We start from the raw sequence: 15,812 nt of genomic DNA on the forward strand, positions 1-15,812 counted from the left end.
CTTCAATATTTCATGTGACCAAAAGCCTCTGACAGCTAATCATCTCTTAATGGGGCTTGCCCTTTGGCCTGCGTGTTTCTAAGGGAGTAAAATGTTTGGCCTCCAAACAAGTTATCACTCATTCATTGACTAAACACCACAAGCTGAAAGTGGCCTCCCAGGCATCATTGGTCTTTGCTGGTTGAGTGTAGAAGGTCCCAGCTTAGCATTACTCACCTTTAAATCACCAGTGGTTTCAAAGCCAGCTAAGCATTTGCTATGGGCTCCAGCCTCCCATTATTCCTCTCCTAAACACAGAAGGGAGACCACACATCATGGTGGCCAGAGAATGACTAGTGGAGGGGACAGGCACGATCATTAAGGGGGGATGAAAGAATTGGACAAGACAAAATGCAACATGGGATTTTGGAATGGGACCGGATGAGTAAGATTTGAGAGGAAATTCAAGGAAAGGGAGCAGGAATGGACCTGGAAGGGGCCACACTGAGAAGTATGGAGGCAATAAGAGAAGGGAAGGGAAGGGAAGGGAAGGGAAGGGAAGGGAAGGGGAGGGGAGGGGAGGGGAGGGGAGGGGAGGGGAGGGGAGGGGAGTGGAGGGAAGGGAAGGGAAGGGAAGGGAAGGGAAGGGAAGGGAAAGGGAGGGAAGGGAAAGGGAGGGAAGGGAAGGGAAGGGGAAGGGAAGGGAGGGGAGGGGAGGGGAGGGGAGGGGACGGAAGAGAAGACGATGAGGGAACAAGGAGGATGGTAGATGTATGTTCAGTCCAATGGAAGGAGAAGAGCTAAGCTTGTCACCTCCTCTCTCATCTCCCAGCACACCAGGAAAATAGATTGTGCATTCCTCATTAACTTGTATCAGCAATAAAGATGCTTTGTATATTTGTAAAAATGAGAAAGAACCTAGGCTCCTGGTGTGAAGAGTGGTGGGAGGGAGAGCTGTCTTCAATACTATTGGTCACCAGTTCATATCTACATTTGCTCAGCAAGTGCCAGGATTTCCCTAAATCCTAGTTTTCCAGTGTGGAAAAATAAATCATATTGTTTGTTAAGCCATGGGGAAATTTTCACAATTTACATCCTTGTGACCAAAGAGTATGTACCCAAAGGGTACTCCTCCGGTAAGAAATATTGTTGTTGAACTGATTAGATGTGTCCAATTTGATTTAAAAATAGTAAAGTCATTGACTTCTAACACAAGACAATTTTACCAATGGCCTTTTAGTATTTTCTTCAGCATTTATTGTCGTAAACACCTTTCTCACAGGTATATCTAAAGGAGGCTCAGATCTAGGTATTTTAACTAGAGCACAGTGGTTATTTTTGATTGACCAGATCTTCCTATACATGTCACCATCGAAATTACGAGGTGTCGGGGAAACAAACACTGACAGATTACCGAACAGTTCTTTTCTTGATATGCTTTAAAAGCAAGATCCATTATTTTCCATAACTTAATTTATTTTAGACACTATGGAATTTCTGTTGACCATAAGCCTCAGACATGGTTCTGAATCACTTCGCTAACTTAAGCAAGTTGCCATGATTAGAGGCCAAGATGGTCATCAGTCCTTCTGTTTTTCACTCTTTAACTTTCTTCTTCTTCTTTTTTTAACATTTATTTATTTTAGAGAGAGAAGAGGAGGGGGAGAGAGTGAGTGGGGGGAGGGGCAGAGGGAGAGAATCTCAAGCAGGCTCCCCACTGATCACAGAATCCACTGCAGGGTTCAATCCCATGATTCCTGAGATCATGACCTGAACTGAAACCAAGAGTTGGACAATCAACCGACTGAGCCACCCATGCACCCCACTTTAACTTTCTTCTTTAGTCTGCCCTTTTTCTCCAGCCTCAGAGGATATGAGATGTTGATCACTGTATGTAGAACAATAGTCCTCCAAATTATGTATTATGACATCTTTCTAGACTTCCTCCCCAGATCAAATAGTTTCAGGTCAGTACCATCGACTCCCCCAACTACTGCACAGATGGCAAATCAAGGACGGGATAGGGTTCCCACACAACTCGGGGAGCTCTCATACTCCATGTGAACTCCAGAATTTTTGGTTGAATTTTAAGAAGTTATGAATTTTAAGAAGTTCTTATTTGTAGCACCAAATAGATAACCAGTTTCCATTCATTTAATTTAAAGTTGGTTCTGTCAGGCGTTCAGAGAGTTACTGGAGGTTAGATAAGAGAGTAGTGAACGCTGATCTCTTTGAAAGAACATGTGGAGAATTCCTCTCCAAATATCAGCACTCATAAGAAACCCGCTTGACGACAGGATATGCTTACCAACGAACCCCCTCATGCCTGGCCAGACATAACTGAGAAGCAGCTATCTTTCTCGAGGCATGAGATCTGTTAGCAAAAGAAAGGAGTGCCTGCCATGTTGCCAGAGCTGTGCTGAGGGGTGCTGGTCTGTCTTTGGGCAACTCACTGAGCTGCAGCGGGACTGAGAGTTCCTTGAAATGGTGCAAACTGAGCTCCTCTTCAGGAGCTCTTTGGTGAGTAGGTAGAAAGGAAAGGGATCAAACTTCCAAGAGGCATGAGTAGGTTTGGCCTGGGTAGAGCACCACACAACTGGGCCTGGGGGCTGAACGCAGGGCATGCATTAGAGATTGCAGAAGCCAGACACGCAGAATGACCCATGGGAACAAGTACAAGACGTCCAGGGGGCAGACATTATTGTGCGCCCTGACGTAAGCCACTACAACTCTCTGAAATTTGGGTGCATTATTTGCAACATGAAGGCAAACCAAGGTCTACCCCTGAGTGTAACTACTGGGTTCAACCGGAAATTCTTTCTAACGGTGAACAACTCTGTGCTGATGGATGATGATGGTGGCCAAGTGGTGGCCAGCCATTACAGAACCACAGTGTTTTGTGCTAAAAATAATCAAGAGCTGGTTTAACCTGTCCACAATTTACCAGTAAGCCAGACCTGAAGTGACTCAGCACAGTAGGAACGAGAACCCCAGTGTCTCGAGTAGAGGAAAATAAAAAACCTCAAGTCCAAATCAACTCCCCCCAGCTATGTGGTTTTCCCATCTGGCTTTGGTTCAGTCCGGTGAGTGTGAGCATGCGCCGGACGCGCCCGCATCCCTGGAGAGACCCGCCCCTCACCGTGGCAGGTCCGGCACTCGAAGCAGCGGCTCTGACTCCCCGTGTCATACTCGGGGTGGCATTCCATCTCACAGATATTGAAGCCAGGGTGTGAGGGCAAGTTGCCAGGTGGCACAATGCTAAACAAATGCCTCGTTGTGTTTGTGGCCACACAGTATGTGGTTTTGTGAAGTCCAAAAGCCATCCAGTTGCTGTGACTGGAATGTGACAGTAATTTGTAACAACGGTGACTCTATTCCCCCCCACCCCCTTGGTCTACTTTGGTGACATGCTCCAAAATCCTGAGAAAGGCCTGCAAAAGAAATATTCAGAAATGTTCTAAATGGGTTTGGAAAACTTGTGAACCCTGTCTGAACTTCTGTTAGATTCTCCCACCACTCACCCGTTTGACATCAGAACAAGGAAAGCATTATTTATAACAGCGTGTGTGAAATCCCAGAAGGGACTCTTGAAAGAATTAACGTGAAAAATGTGTCCCAAAGAGACTGCAAGCATAAAACAAATGATCAGATGGGAAAACATGTAAATCAAAAGTGGAATCTTTTTTTTTTTTTTTTTGTCCTCCTTTAAAGGAAACAGGAGCTTTTTCTTTGGCCATTAGCAACACGGGACAGAGAAACTGGGAGAGTTGGGGCCCCCATCGGAGGAGCCCCAGAGCACTTGTCCCTGCAGAGCAGGGCACAGAGGAGAGGCGTGTGCGCTGGCTCTTCTTAATGTCTCCAGAATGGAGGAGATAAGATAGTAAAGGTTACTGGGAAGGAAGAGACACCTTGAATCCGTTAGTGCCTTGAAATTTACAAAGCACTTTCCCAAACATTGTTTGAGTGTTTACCTCCCCATAACCCTGGGAGGTATAAACTGTTACCCATACTTAATAGTTGGAGCAACTAGGACACAGAGAGGTTGGGCCGCTAGTTAAGGACACCCAGCTGGGAAATAGTGCCCGGGAACCCAGCTTCTAACACCGCGAACTGAGTATTGTCCGTGGCATTACCGGTGTGTATGTGCAGGAGTGTGGAAAGCGTGGTACCTTACACACATCTCACAGTGGGTTGTTAGCGGTCTGATTCTAGATGTACGGAAGCGATTCTGTCTCTCTCCCTCTCCCCACGAACACCCCTTCAAATTAGTTTAATTCACTAAGTTAAACAAAATTAAATCTGTTTTTTTCCCGCCAAACTCCCGAGACACGTTAAGAAGATTCGGTGCATCGTGGCTCTCCAAGAAGTGAGGCCAGTTACAGGGTACAGCATATTAGACATGTCTGACCTAAGAACTTGTGTGGGGAGCTGGCCCTTAATATTGTGAGGGCCCAGTATGCAAAAGATTACCACGTGTTTGTCCATAATTTCCTAGTTCTCTTTTTATCCCTCACAGACCAACTATATATTGATCATAAATCTGGATTCTAATTGCTATAGTCTCATAAAATAAATAAATATGTCTTTTCACTGAAAACCTGCGCAGGGACCTCTCACTCCGCGGGACTCTGCACCGTGTAGCTCCCAGCACCAGCCACAAAGCTTCTCCTTGGTGCTGGTATGGGGGCCGCCAGCCCCTGAGGGGATCATTTCACCTTGGTGCCCTCAGTCCTTGGGAGTATCTGGAAACATGGGGGCCCCTTGTGTATTGGCACATTTCCTTTGCCAAAGTCCTGGGCACATGGGGTTGCAGGGTCGTGAGCTGGGCAGTTAGTCAGCAGGCCAGCAGCACCAACATGGCCACGCTGAGATGGCCACCAGCGTCCTTTCTGGTCTGTCAATGCCTGTCCCACACAGGTTCTGTTTTGAATATCGACCCTGATGGGAAGGACTGACATCACCTTCAGGCATGTCTGGGCAGCTCCGTGAAGGAAAACTGTGCCCGTGGAACGGTGACTTACTGTCACTGCGTGGTGAGAAGGGAGTAAAGAAATTGAAAGTTGATGGAAGGCTACCCCCCTCTACTGAGCTGTGGGTGTGTTCAAAGCCGGACAGTAAAGATAGGAGGGCACCTTACCCCTACCCAGGAATTTATGTCCCTACTTGTCAGATTTGAAGTCCTTGTACAGAGAAGAATGGAGAAAAAACCCCACAGAACACCCTCCTTCTTCGACACTCAAGCTTTCTTTGATGCTAAGAGTATCGTTGGAAATCGCCAGGCATATTAGACATCTCTGACACTCTCAGCTCCTTGGGCTCGGGAGTTGGGCAGCAAGTTTCAGGCTCTGTTAGTCTATTTCTTTCCTTTAATGAGTCAGAAATGGACACTGATGATTGTAATCGGGCAGAAACTCGATGTGGCATCTGTCTGAGAACGTAGGGCCTAATGGTGGAACCCCTGCTGTCCATGTGGTCACCTGCTGTCCAGGCATCAGGCAGCGTGTTGGGGCTGGTAGTGCTGGGTTTTCCAGCATGAAAACCGGGACCCACCACCCACAGGGTTACTGTGCAGAAATTTGATCATGGTTTTAAGATCAGACAGCTCTGATGGGCTACAAACCCAAACATAGAAATTCTTAACTTTTCTCCAGGAAGTCGGAAATCATAAGCAAGTGTCCTTGTCAAGCGAAGGGCTCTATGCTCGTGCTAATGATCTTGCCATCTAATGCCTAAGCCTTACTGTTTTCACGAAAAGGGACTTTCCCCAAACTGTATCTATTTATTTTTGTACACAAGCTCAGTTGTGTAGAGGAAAGTCCTAAGCTCGGGGTCCAAAGACCTGACTTCTTTATGTCCGTAGCAACCTGAACCTCAGTTGCTTCATCTGTAAAATGGGACTAATGGTTTCTGCCCTGCCCATGGCTGGATTGTGTGAGGGCATTTGAGGCAGCACTGTGCACTCCTCCTAAGACCTTAGTCACTTGGGGGGTCATTTTGGACACAGCTTCCTACTTGTTTCCTGGTCAAAGTGATCTTGTTAATTAGAAGACTGAGTTACCTTCATATCAGGAAGCACGTGTGTGTGCATGTGTGCGTGTGTGCGTGTGTGTTTTATCCAGGATAAACATCCACTCCATCGTCATTTCTCTCTGCCTTATCTAGTTACCAGAAAGAGAGAACAGCAAAAAATATGAAAAAATACTTTGACCATTCTTGTTTCTTATAAAGAAATTGTATTTCCCTCCTGTGTTTATGAATAACCCAAATTAACAAATACAGATAAAGGAAAGGACAAAAGTGCCCCCCGTTTCCCTTCGACCCTTCCCCCCCAGTGACCGACGCCTCCTTCCTCCCCCCTCTCCGCCAGGTCGGTGGCCACACAATGCTGCCCATTCGCTGGATGCCTCCCGAAAGCATCATGTACCGGAAGTTCACCACGGAAAGTGATGTCTGGAGCCTGGGAGTCGTGTTGTGGGAGATCTTCACGTACGGCAAGCAGCCCTGGTATCAGCTGTCCAACAACGAGGTGCGCAGTGGGCTGGGCGGGCCCCCCGAGGGCTGATGTCCAGCGGCGTCCCTCGGCGGGAGGCCAGGGGACACAGGAAGTTGTGTGGCTTTGTTGGGAGCAGTACTTCCCACATGGCCTCTCTGTACCTAAATGTCATGGCCAAAGTCGAGTCACTCTCTGAGTGTAAGAGTTCTAGAGAAAGAAAAGCAGTGTTTGCTGACACACCTGGGACTCCCTGGGAGGGGACTGAGGAGCCGCTTTGTGCTGGTCGTCTAGTGAATTCATAGCACATGTGGCCCCCCCCAACTCCAGAGTCCAGCTGGGTTTTTTGGTAGTATTCCAATAAGGTTTCCAGGCTTCACTAGAACATGCTAGTGTTTTATTTTCCTATTTCAATTTTTTGGTAACTATTGTCAATATTTGAGGCGTAGCTTCTTGGTCAGGCCCCTCACATCTTCTTCAGGCCCACTTCTGTCTTTTATCCCAACTCCACTCATTTCTACAGCTTGGAGTTCCCTACCAGTCAGCACCCTGACGTGAAGGTTCCAGGCTCCATCTCAGGCCAGCAAGACGAGAGCACATTGGAATTTCGGTGTGAGGTGTGGAAGCATCCCGCAGAAAGAAAGCATTTCTCCACCAGTTTGGTGACATCAGTGTGCCTAGAAAAAGGGATATAAACCAATGAAATTAAGCATGATTTACCAACCTGTAATAATTGTTCTCTTCCTTCAAAAAAAAAAAAAAAAAGTTAACACTGAGTAGGTTTCTTTAGAGCAGCTCTCCTGGCGGGGACATTTGTTTTATCGGCTTTGTTTTTCCTCTCGTCTGATTCTGTCTTCGATCTCTGTCCGCCCAGGTGATAGAATGCATCACTCAGGGCCGAGTCTTGCAGCGACCTAGAACGTGCCCCCAGGAGGTCTACGAGTTGATGCTGGGGTGCTGGCAGCGAGAGCCCCATATGAGGAAGAACATCAAGGGCATCCACACCCTCCTCCAGAACTTGGCCAAGGCATCTCCGGTCTACCTGGATATTCTAGGCTAGGGCCCTTTCCCCCAGACCGATCCTTCCCAAAGCACCTCCTCAGATGAGCCGAGAGGATGAACGTCTTTTAACTGCCGCTGGATGCCATCAATCCGCTGTTCTTCACTCCGACAGTAGTAACAACAAAGACACCGAGAGGCTTTCAGGGGGAAGCCATGTGCACTTCTCCATCCGTAGACACAGTATGGACTTCTTTTTGGCATTGTCTCTTTCTCTCTTTCCACCTCCCTTGGTTTCTTCCCTAGGTTTTGTTTTCTCTCTTCTTTTTTTTTCTTTCTTTCTTTTTTTTTTTTTTTTGGTCTTTTTTTTTTTTTCTTTTTTTTGGTCTTCCTTGCTTCATAACCCTGACCCTTTCTTTTGAATCAATCTGGCTTCTGCATTACTATTAACTCTGCATAGACAAAGGCCTTAACAACCCTAATTTGTTATATCAGCAGACACTCCAGTTTGCCCACCACAACTAACAATGCCTTGTTGTATTCCTGCCTTTGATGTGGATGAAAAAAAGGGAAAACAAATATTTGACTCAAACTTTGTCACTTCTGCTGTACAGACATCGAGAGTTTCTATGGATTCACTTCTATTTATTTATTATTATTATTACTGTTCTTATTGTTTTTGGATGGCTTAAGCCTGTGTATGAAACAGGAAAACTTGTGTTTAATCTGGGAAGCCTTTATCTGTGGGAGATTAAAACCAGAGAGAAAGAAGATTTATTATAAACCACAGTATGGGAGGAACAAAGACAACCATTGGGATCAGCTGGCGTCAGTTCCTACTTAGGCAAAGCCCAGCGACTGTTAGCTGGGAGGAATGTATTCGGCACCTTCCCCTGAGGAGCTTTCTGAGGAGTAAAAAGACTGTTGAACTCTGTGCCATGGACTATTCTTTTCCCATCACCAGAAACACTAGGGTGTAGTCGAGAGAAAAGATGGCTTCCATGAGACGCAAGATGGCGCATCGCACGCCCGGACAGTCTTATCTTTGCAGGTCACGGTGATGGCACTGGTTTGTCTTTCCAAGTGTTGTCCACGGAACCTTTGTCGAGTTTAGCTGAAAATGGGTGAATTCTTGTCCAGAGATCGTTTCAGGGTCAGGTGGGAAAGCCAAAGACTTGGAAAAGGTAGGACAAGCTATAAATTCGGAGGCATTATATTGAACTTTTCAGATAGCAGTTCCCTCCGATCCCTCCCCTCCACCCCACCTGTCCTTTAAACTGTGCAAGCAAAATTGTGCATGGTCTTCGTCGATTAATACCTTGTGTGCAGAAACTACCGCTCCAGACGTCGTGCCCCTGATACGTAGAGCAGATCCATAAGAGGTACGACTTATATAATTAGGGGAAGCTAATGGAGTTCATTAGCTGAGTATAAATGTCTCTGGGTCGTATGGTGGTGATGGATTTTAAGAATATGGACCCTGAAGCCTGGGTGTCCTCCTCCACATCAAATGGACTATGGGACTGTGGGAAGGGCAGACTCAGTCCCCGAGGGGAGAAGAAACCTCACCCTGGGGGCCTCACATACATTGGTGTTCAGTGTGCACAGGCCGAGACCTTGCTCTGGGCTCTGGTGGGGAGAGTGGTTTCATTCCCAGTGTACCCCATTGTCAGTATGCTGTTTTGTTTTTTTCCACTCCATTGAAAGAAGTAAAAATTTTAAAAAAATCAGGCACAGCATGCCAATGGGAAGCTATGCCCAGACCGAGCTTTGGAGGTGTGCTTCTGGGTATAGTCTTGGGTTTTGCGAAGAGATTGTAAATTCAAATAGAAATTTACAGTTATCTGGATGATCGGTTTTACCAAGGAAGAAAAATATTTCTGTTCCTCAAGAAAACTTGCTACCCTCTGTGAGGGGAATTTTGCTAACTTGACATCTTTATAACACAAGCCAGATTGAAAGTGAGTGATTTTAATTCATCTTAGGACATTTTATTTCGTATTTGTTTCTGAAGGTGCAATTGCTCTGTTTCGGTTTTGCTTGCGCCCTTAATTCCTGGAGCACCTTATTTTCCATTTATAGGCTTTGAGAGCCCGTTCTCAAAAAATCAAAAGTGTCGCGTAACAGAGAACAAACGGAAATGCAATAGCATCAGCAGTCGCGAAGGGGGTTGGACAAGATGAACCCTACAGTCCCTTCAAGTTCTGCGCTGGCCTCTGAGACATGGGAGTTGAGCTGATTGTTCTTTGTCGGTGGAAAAAACCCTGCAGAACACACATAACAATATAACGAAAGCCATATCTCCATGATATATACCTGCACGTATATATCCTATCAAGGACCCATGGTACTGTTAAAACACTGTGGCACTCTGTGAAGCAGTAAAGAAAGGGCAGATTTGTACAAAACCTTTCTAGATTTCATCAGTGATGACCTGAACACCTGCACAGGTTTGTCATTCTGCGTGACTGGCCAGCTGCTTGGGGGCGGGGCAGAGGGGGGCGGCGGTGCGTGGGGGGGAGAAGCTGCAAGGTATTTATTTTATTTTAACAGAGAGCAAAGGAAGTAAATAGACTAAAGGATCAAATTCAAGAAGGGCTGCGCAGGTTTAAAGCAAGGATTTGTTTCAGGCAAACGAGAAGATGGAGCATTCTATTCCATTCCAATGTGTTTTCCTCTGAAGGAAACAAGCAAAAAAGAAACAAAGAAACAAACAAAATCTCCTTACCTTCTGACAAGTCCCTCAAGGTCTTGAAATGACAGGTTCTATGCAAGTGCAAAGGTTTATATTTAGTTATATTCCTGATCATCATCATTATTTTTCCTCTGTTGTCTCAAGAGTATGTACTGATTTCAGAGACGTCTAGCGCTGAAAGAATACCAGATTGAACGAACCACAGACTAGCTTAAAATAGTCCTCGCTGTTCTTCCACCATCCCCTCTTCTCATGCTCTTTTGATTTCTAGAAAAGGAACATCCTCGTTCTGAAGTGTAACGATCACAGAACATGGCCTGCTACCCAATTTGTGCAAAACTCCAACAGCAGTAGGGACGACCCTCATTCTCTCGCCCAGATTCAGTCTGACCATCGTTTCCATTTACCGAGTGTTTCACAGTTTTCCAGGCACTTTTCACCTCTGTTAGCCAGTTATTCCCATTTTTTTGTAAGTGAGGAAATCAAGGCTTGGAGAAGTTGAGTGGCGTGCTAGAAATCTCCAGGCTCGCTTCCGGCACCAGTGAGTGGGATTGAGTCTAAGTGTTCTGATCCTGAAGATCATGAGTTTGTCCACTAGAGACTCCAGGATACAGACAAACGGTCGAAGAAAGCAAGCGCACTGAGAAACTCACGAAGCAGGACATGGTTGGAACGAAAGGAAGCACGTGAGATGACAAGCAGCTGAGATACCGTGATATGTAATCATGCTTATAGCTTCAGCTAAATCCTTGTACACTGAACCAGCATCATAATCAGGCTTATTTAGAAAATATTTTGAACTCTGCTAGAAAAGATCCTATCGGAATCCATATTATACATATGTGTTCACGTCCACGCTACCTGTGGTATTTTCCTGTATTTATATGTGTGTTATAAATACTTGATTTATACATATACGGACACACAGACACAGTGTGTCTGTGTGCTTATGTATAAATGTATAGGCACACAGTACTAGAGATAATAAGTAGGGTGCAGTATGAATAATTTGCTTAAAATCTGCTAAATAACCAAAACTTTTTAATGTCCTATTGCGGTTAGTGCTTCCATTCTCCATGTGGGTAGGACTACATCGCACTTTTCAACTCTGTGCAGTACTGCATGGGTGGAAGACATATTTAAGATAATGTGCTTCCCAAAACAACTGAATCAAAGCCATCCCACTACATTGAGTCCTTTCCCTGGCTCCTTGCAAAGGAGAATGCAGACTGAAATAGATCTCCTTATGTAAAGGTCCAGGAAAGGAAAATTGATTTTTTTGGTCATCTTTTGCACATTTGTGTTATGCTCACCTTGTCCCACTGTGACCCCTTTACACCTCTGTTCAGAGTCCAAGCATTCCAGAAGAGAACCGGAGTGTCGGGAGCCCAGTGTCTCAAAGGCCAATGGTGAGAAGTACAAGAACCCACCGCCAAGGCGAGCGACTCTTAGGAATCCCCGTATCTGAGTGGGAATGCAAAGCAGCAACAGTATAAAATGCTGTCCTTTGCAAAGAGCCATGACAAAAGGATCCCCTGATCAGGAACAGACGTTTCTTTTTAACCTTCCCTTTTTGCAAATTGGATCTTCTCTAATGCCAATAGTATTACATTGTCTGTCTAATTAAATAAATGAGTCCATGCACACACACCCTCAACTCTCTTGCTCTCTCTCTCTCTCTCTCTTTTTTCCCCTCCCATTTGAGGATTTTTATTTCCAATGTTGAGTCCGGTTTGGCCCATCACAGAAAATCTCCCGAGGGGAATGGCTGGTGACCCAATCTTCAGATGGCTGATGGAGGTTAAAGCACTTCCTTCACAGGGCATGTAATCCTGGACTGCAGAGACTCCCAGGTTGTGATAGCCAATGTTATTCTAAAGAATCCGGGGCAGGAGGGATGTGTAGTTAAATAAGACAGCACATGAAAGGGTATTTTCTCCTTGTCGGGGCTCAAATGAATCACTGCTGCTCAAGTCAAAGGTTCTGGAAGATTCTTAGTTTTTGCATTGTGCCCCCCCTTCTCCTTCTACCTTTATTTATTTATTTATTTATTCATTTATTTATATATATATTTTGGCTCCATTCATCACAAACACAAAGCAAAGCAAAAAAATATATATATGTATGTATATGTGTTGCAGGCAAAACACTGTGAAATTCACAACAGCAACCAAGCAACTCTTTTGCCATCTTAACATACGTCTCAGGAGACGAAACGAGAACACATGGGGATGTCATTTTTTCAGTCTATGCATTCTAGGCCAGGTCCGTGTTTGTTTGTTGTTGTTTTTTTTCCTTTGGTCTGTGCATTAATGAAAATGCTCCTGGGTGAAGGTTGGCTGAACGTTCAACATAACGGAGCAAGCATAATAAAAGCTGCTAATAGCGACATGTTTGGACTGGAAAAAAATTCGGAGAAAATGAAATGTATAAAGGCCTACATCTTGCAGCTTGTATATCTTACTATTGCTTTAATAATGTATAAAACTACTGGAAATGTTTTAAATACGAGGTCTTTGAATTAAATGTGGATTTTAAATATGTACTCCCTTGACAAATGACCAAATTCTTGTGAACTATTGCTCCCTGCATTCGTTGATCATTACCTCTCCCTTACAAATCTGCCGAGAGATGTGGACACTCTCTGCAACTGCGTCTGTACATGGAGAGAGGTTTGTATATATGCAGGCCATCGACACACACACACACACACACACACACACACACACACATATTTCAATATCTCTCTGAAGATATATTGCCCCTTAAATTGTGACCTGGTATTTGGAACTCTCTTTTTATTTGCTTTATTTTCCTTTTAATGTGACGTCTCTGTGCTGATACTTACTGGTTCTTGTTTTGCGATCTGTTTTGAGGTCCATTGCTTTACTAAGACCCACTGCACCTTGGCTGATTTCAAAGTGACACCAGAATATCAATGTTAAAAAAAAAAAAAAAAAAAAAAAAGTTTTGTTTGTAAATCATGTGACCAGCTTCTCTCAACCTGACATGGAAAGTCTCTTGTACTACAGTGTATTTAATAAAAATGATGTCTTACAATAAATAACATCCTCCAAAAGAGACACTCCAAGGTACATGATGATTACTTTAAAAATGTATGGCATTTTCACAAGGCACGTGTGCTCTTTTTTCAGTCTGTCTGTCTTTTTTTCTGTCCGTCTGTCTATATTTTACTGTGGTCACTGCAGAGGCCTGCAGTGTTCGTTAGTTGAAGGCAAGAGGAGTACGCGGCCTTTAGAAGAAGTTTCCTGGCTGATCCCTGCATAACCTGGCGCTTTCGACTTCTCTCTTGGATAACTAGAACATCACTGTCCCATAGAACTTTCTGCGATGACATGAATGTTGGACCTGCACTGTCCAACGTGGCTAGCTGGCGCTTGAAATGTGTCCAGTCTGACTAAAGAACCGAACTTTACATTTGACTTAGTTTCAGTTGGTTCACGTGTAAATAGCCGCATGTGGCTCCTGGCTACCGGGCTTCACAGTGCAGAGTGAGGAGACAGAGTCTCTGTGGTTTCGAGCAGGTCCGACCTAAGAAACCTGCCAAGAGACAAGTTGGATATCATGGCATCCCAGGGTAGGGGCATCTTTGAGGATCTTAATGACCCAGGAACAGGAGCCAAATGAAAAATGTCACACTCTCCTGGCCTCTTGGTTAACCAGTGTCTCCTAAATCGGAAAGGTGAGGGAGAGCAATACACGGACGGCCTGTCGGGGGTCTCGTAGCCCGTCTCCGCCTCGCCAGCAGGTGGCCCACCCACACTCCTGCTTCTCAGGATCTCAGGGTCCTATTTTCCAGGGTCTGACCTCCTCCCCTCCGCCTCTTCTGAGAGGAAAGGAGACATCCGGGCAACATTCCTGGCCGAGGCTTCAGAAACATGAAGTTTGGCAGGGAATTATCCCCAAATCCAACTCTTCCGGAACTCTGCCTCCTGCAAACCCCTGTCACTAGTGCAGATAATGTTTTCCTTGAGTTAAAAAAAATTAGACCAGGTTAACACTCAGCAGGGACTTGGGGAGTTCAAAGCTGCGTAAGGAGGGAAACAACGTGTCCAAAAATCCAAATCAGGTCATGAGTCCCTGTGGGATGGAGAGTACATCCCGCTCGAAGAAACCAGATTGCAGGACGAAGGTTAATCTTACTGGTGCCTGGCCAGCTAGAAACCAGTTGGGACTCTTAAAGATCCACTCTTCCACCAGACCACATTCTGCTAGTCCCACTGTTGGGACAATTACAATGGTATCGGTTTAAATTCCAACCCAAGGTCAAGGTTTTCAGTGCCCTTGTCCACGTCCTCCTCAAACACATTCCTGTAGTCCACCCTTAAAGACGCCTGATTTCCTATTGGGAGCAACGCTCCTGCGGCACCGTGATGAGTGACTCGCTGAGGCTAACGGCGTGCCAGGGTGCCGCGTACGTCCGTTAGTGGCCTGTGGCCGCTGTCACATATTACCACAAACTGGGTGGCCGACCACGACGGAAACTGATTCTTTCGCAGTCCTAGAGTCCAGAGGTCTGAGAATGAGGTGTTGGCCGGGCCACACTACCTCCAGAGACCCCAGGGAAGCACCTGTTCCTTACCTGGCCCAGCCTCTGATGGCCCCAGATGTTCCTGGGCCCGTGGCCACATTGCTCCGGTTTCTGCCTCAGTGGTCACCTTGTCTCCTCCTCTTCTTCACACCTCTCCTCTGTGAGTCTGTCTTACAAGGATATGTGTGACTGTATTGAAGGCCCACCTGCATAATCAGGACAGACTCCTTCTCGCAAGATCCTTACATCTTCTCACTTACAAGATGACATCCACAGGTTTCGGGGATTACATCCTGGGCATATCTTTTTGGAGACCACCGTTGACTACAGTGTATTACCCAACACTTAAATCAACCCTGGGAGGCAGGCACTATTATTACATCCAGTTTACAGATGAGAAACTGAGGCACGAAAAGTGAAGGAGCTTGCCAGGAAGTTTGATCAACATAAATTGACCAATAAATGCAGGGCTTCCTCTTTGCCAGGGAGATAGTCATCTGATGCTCAAGGGCTCCTACTCCAGGCAATAGGCAGAAATGCAGGCGTCTGGCCGGCAGAGGGAAGGCCTGCCCCCGGGGATTGGGCTGGCCATGGGACTTGGTGTTTAGGGTCTGGTAGAAAGCAACTCAACAGCCCAGTCTTGTGGGAACGAGGTTATCAGTGGCAGCTGATATGCCAAGATTCAAGGTTCGAGGAGACTAGAGTTTCTAGGAAGTTCCATGTAGGGGGTGAGGTCTTTGGTCATTAGGCACAAGGTAAGCATTTGGCCCCTAAACCGAAGCCCAGGGTCAATTGAGCATCACCAGCAAGGTCTTGGGGATACTTTCCTAGTGTTCCTAATTCCCACCCTCAACCAGTCATCAGCCTGCAAGTGGAAGGAGCCACCTTGTAATGGGGTTCTGGGACCTAAGGGGATGTTAGAACCTCTTTTGCAATAAGATCCCTGCCCATTTGGTCATTTCCCTGATGTCGGGTTCTGCGGTAGGCTCCCATGGTGAGCACGGTCTAACAGCTAATGACCGTCCCCCCCCCCCCGCCCCACCGTCCGCAGATGGTGTTTTACAATGAATACAAGCTTCAGACCAGACTCATACACA

The 15,812-nt window shown here is 45.9% G+C and overlaps 1 protein-coding gene across 2 annotated transcripts in view; it reads left to right on the top strand.

Annotated features, from left to right (window-relative positions):
* Positions 1 to 7,751, top strand: part of NTRK2 (neurotrophic receptor tyrosine kinase 2) — a 319,588-nt gene extending 311,837 nt beyond the window's left edge. Inside the window, exons 17-18 of one of the 2 annotated variants that reach the window (XM_044391113.3) lie at positions 6,347 to 6,505; positions 7,344 to 7,749. In XM_044391113.3, coding sequence (XP_044247048.2) covers positions 6,347 to 6,505; positions 7,344 to 7,529 — 345 coding nt within the window. In that variant the 3' untranslated portion in view covers positions 7,530 to 7,749. Of the gene's footprint in view, positions 1 to 6,346; positions 6,506 to 7,343 lie in introns of both variants that reach the window. The other variant, XM_057305572.1, reaches the window with a different exon arrangement.
* The last annotated feature ends 8,061 nt before the right edge of the window (positions 7,752 to 15,812 follow it).

The sequence above is a fragment of the Ursus arctos genome, unplaced genomic scaffold (genome assembly GCF_023065955.2).
Source record: "Ursus arctos isolate Adak ecotype North America unplaced genomic scaffold, UrsArc2.0 scaffold_33, whole genome shotgun sequence".
NCBI classification, from domain to species: Eukaryota; Metazoa; Chordata; class Mammalia; order Carnivora; family Ursidae; genus Ursus; species Ursus arctos.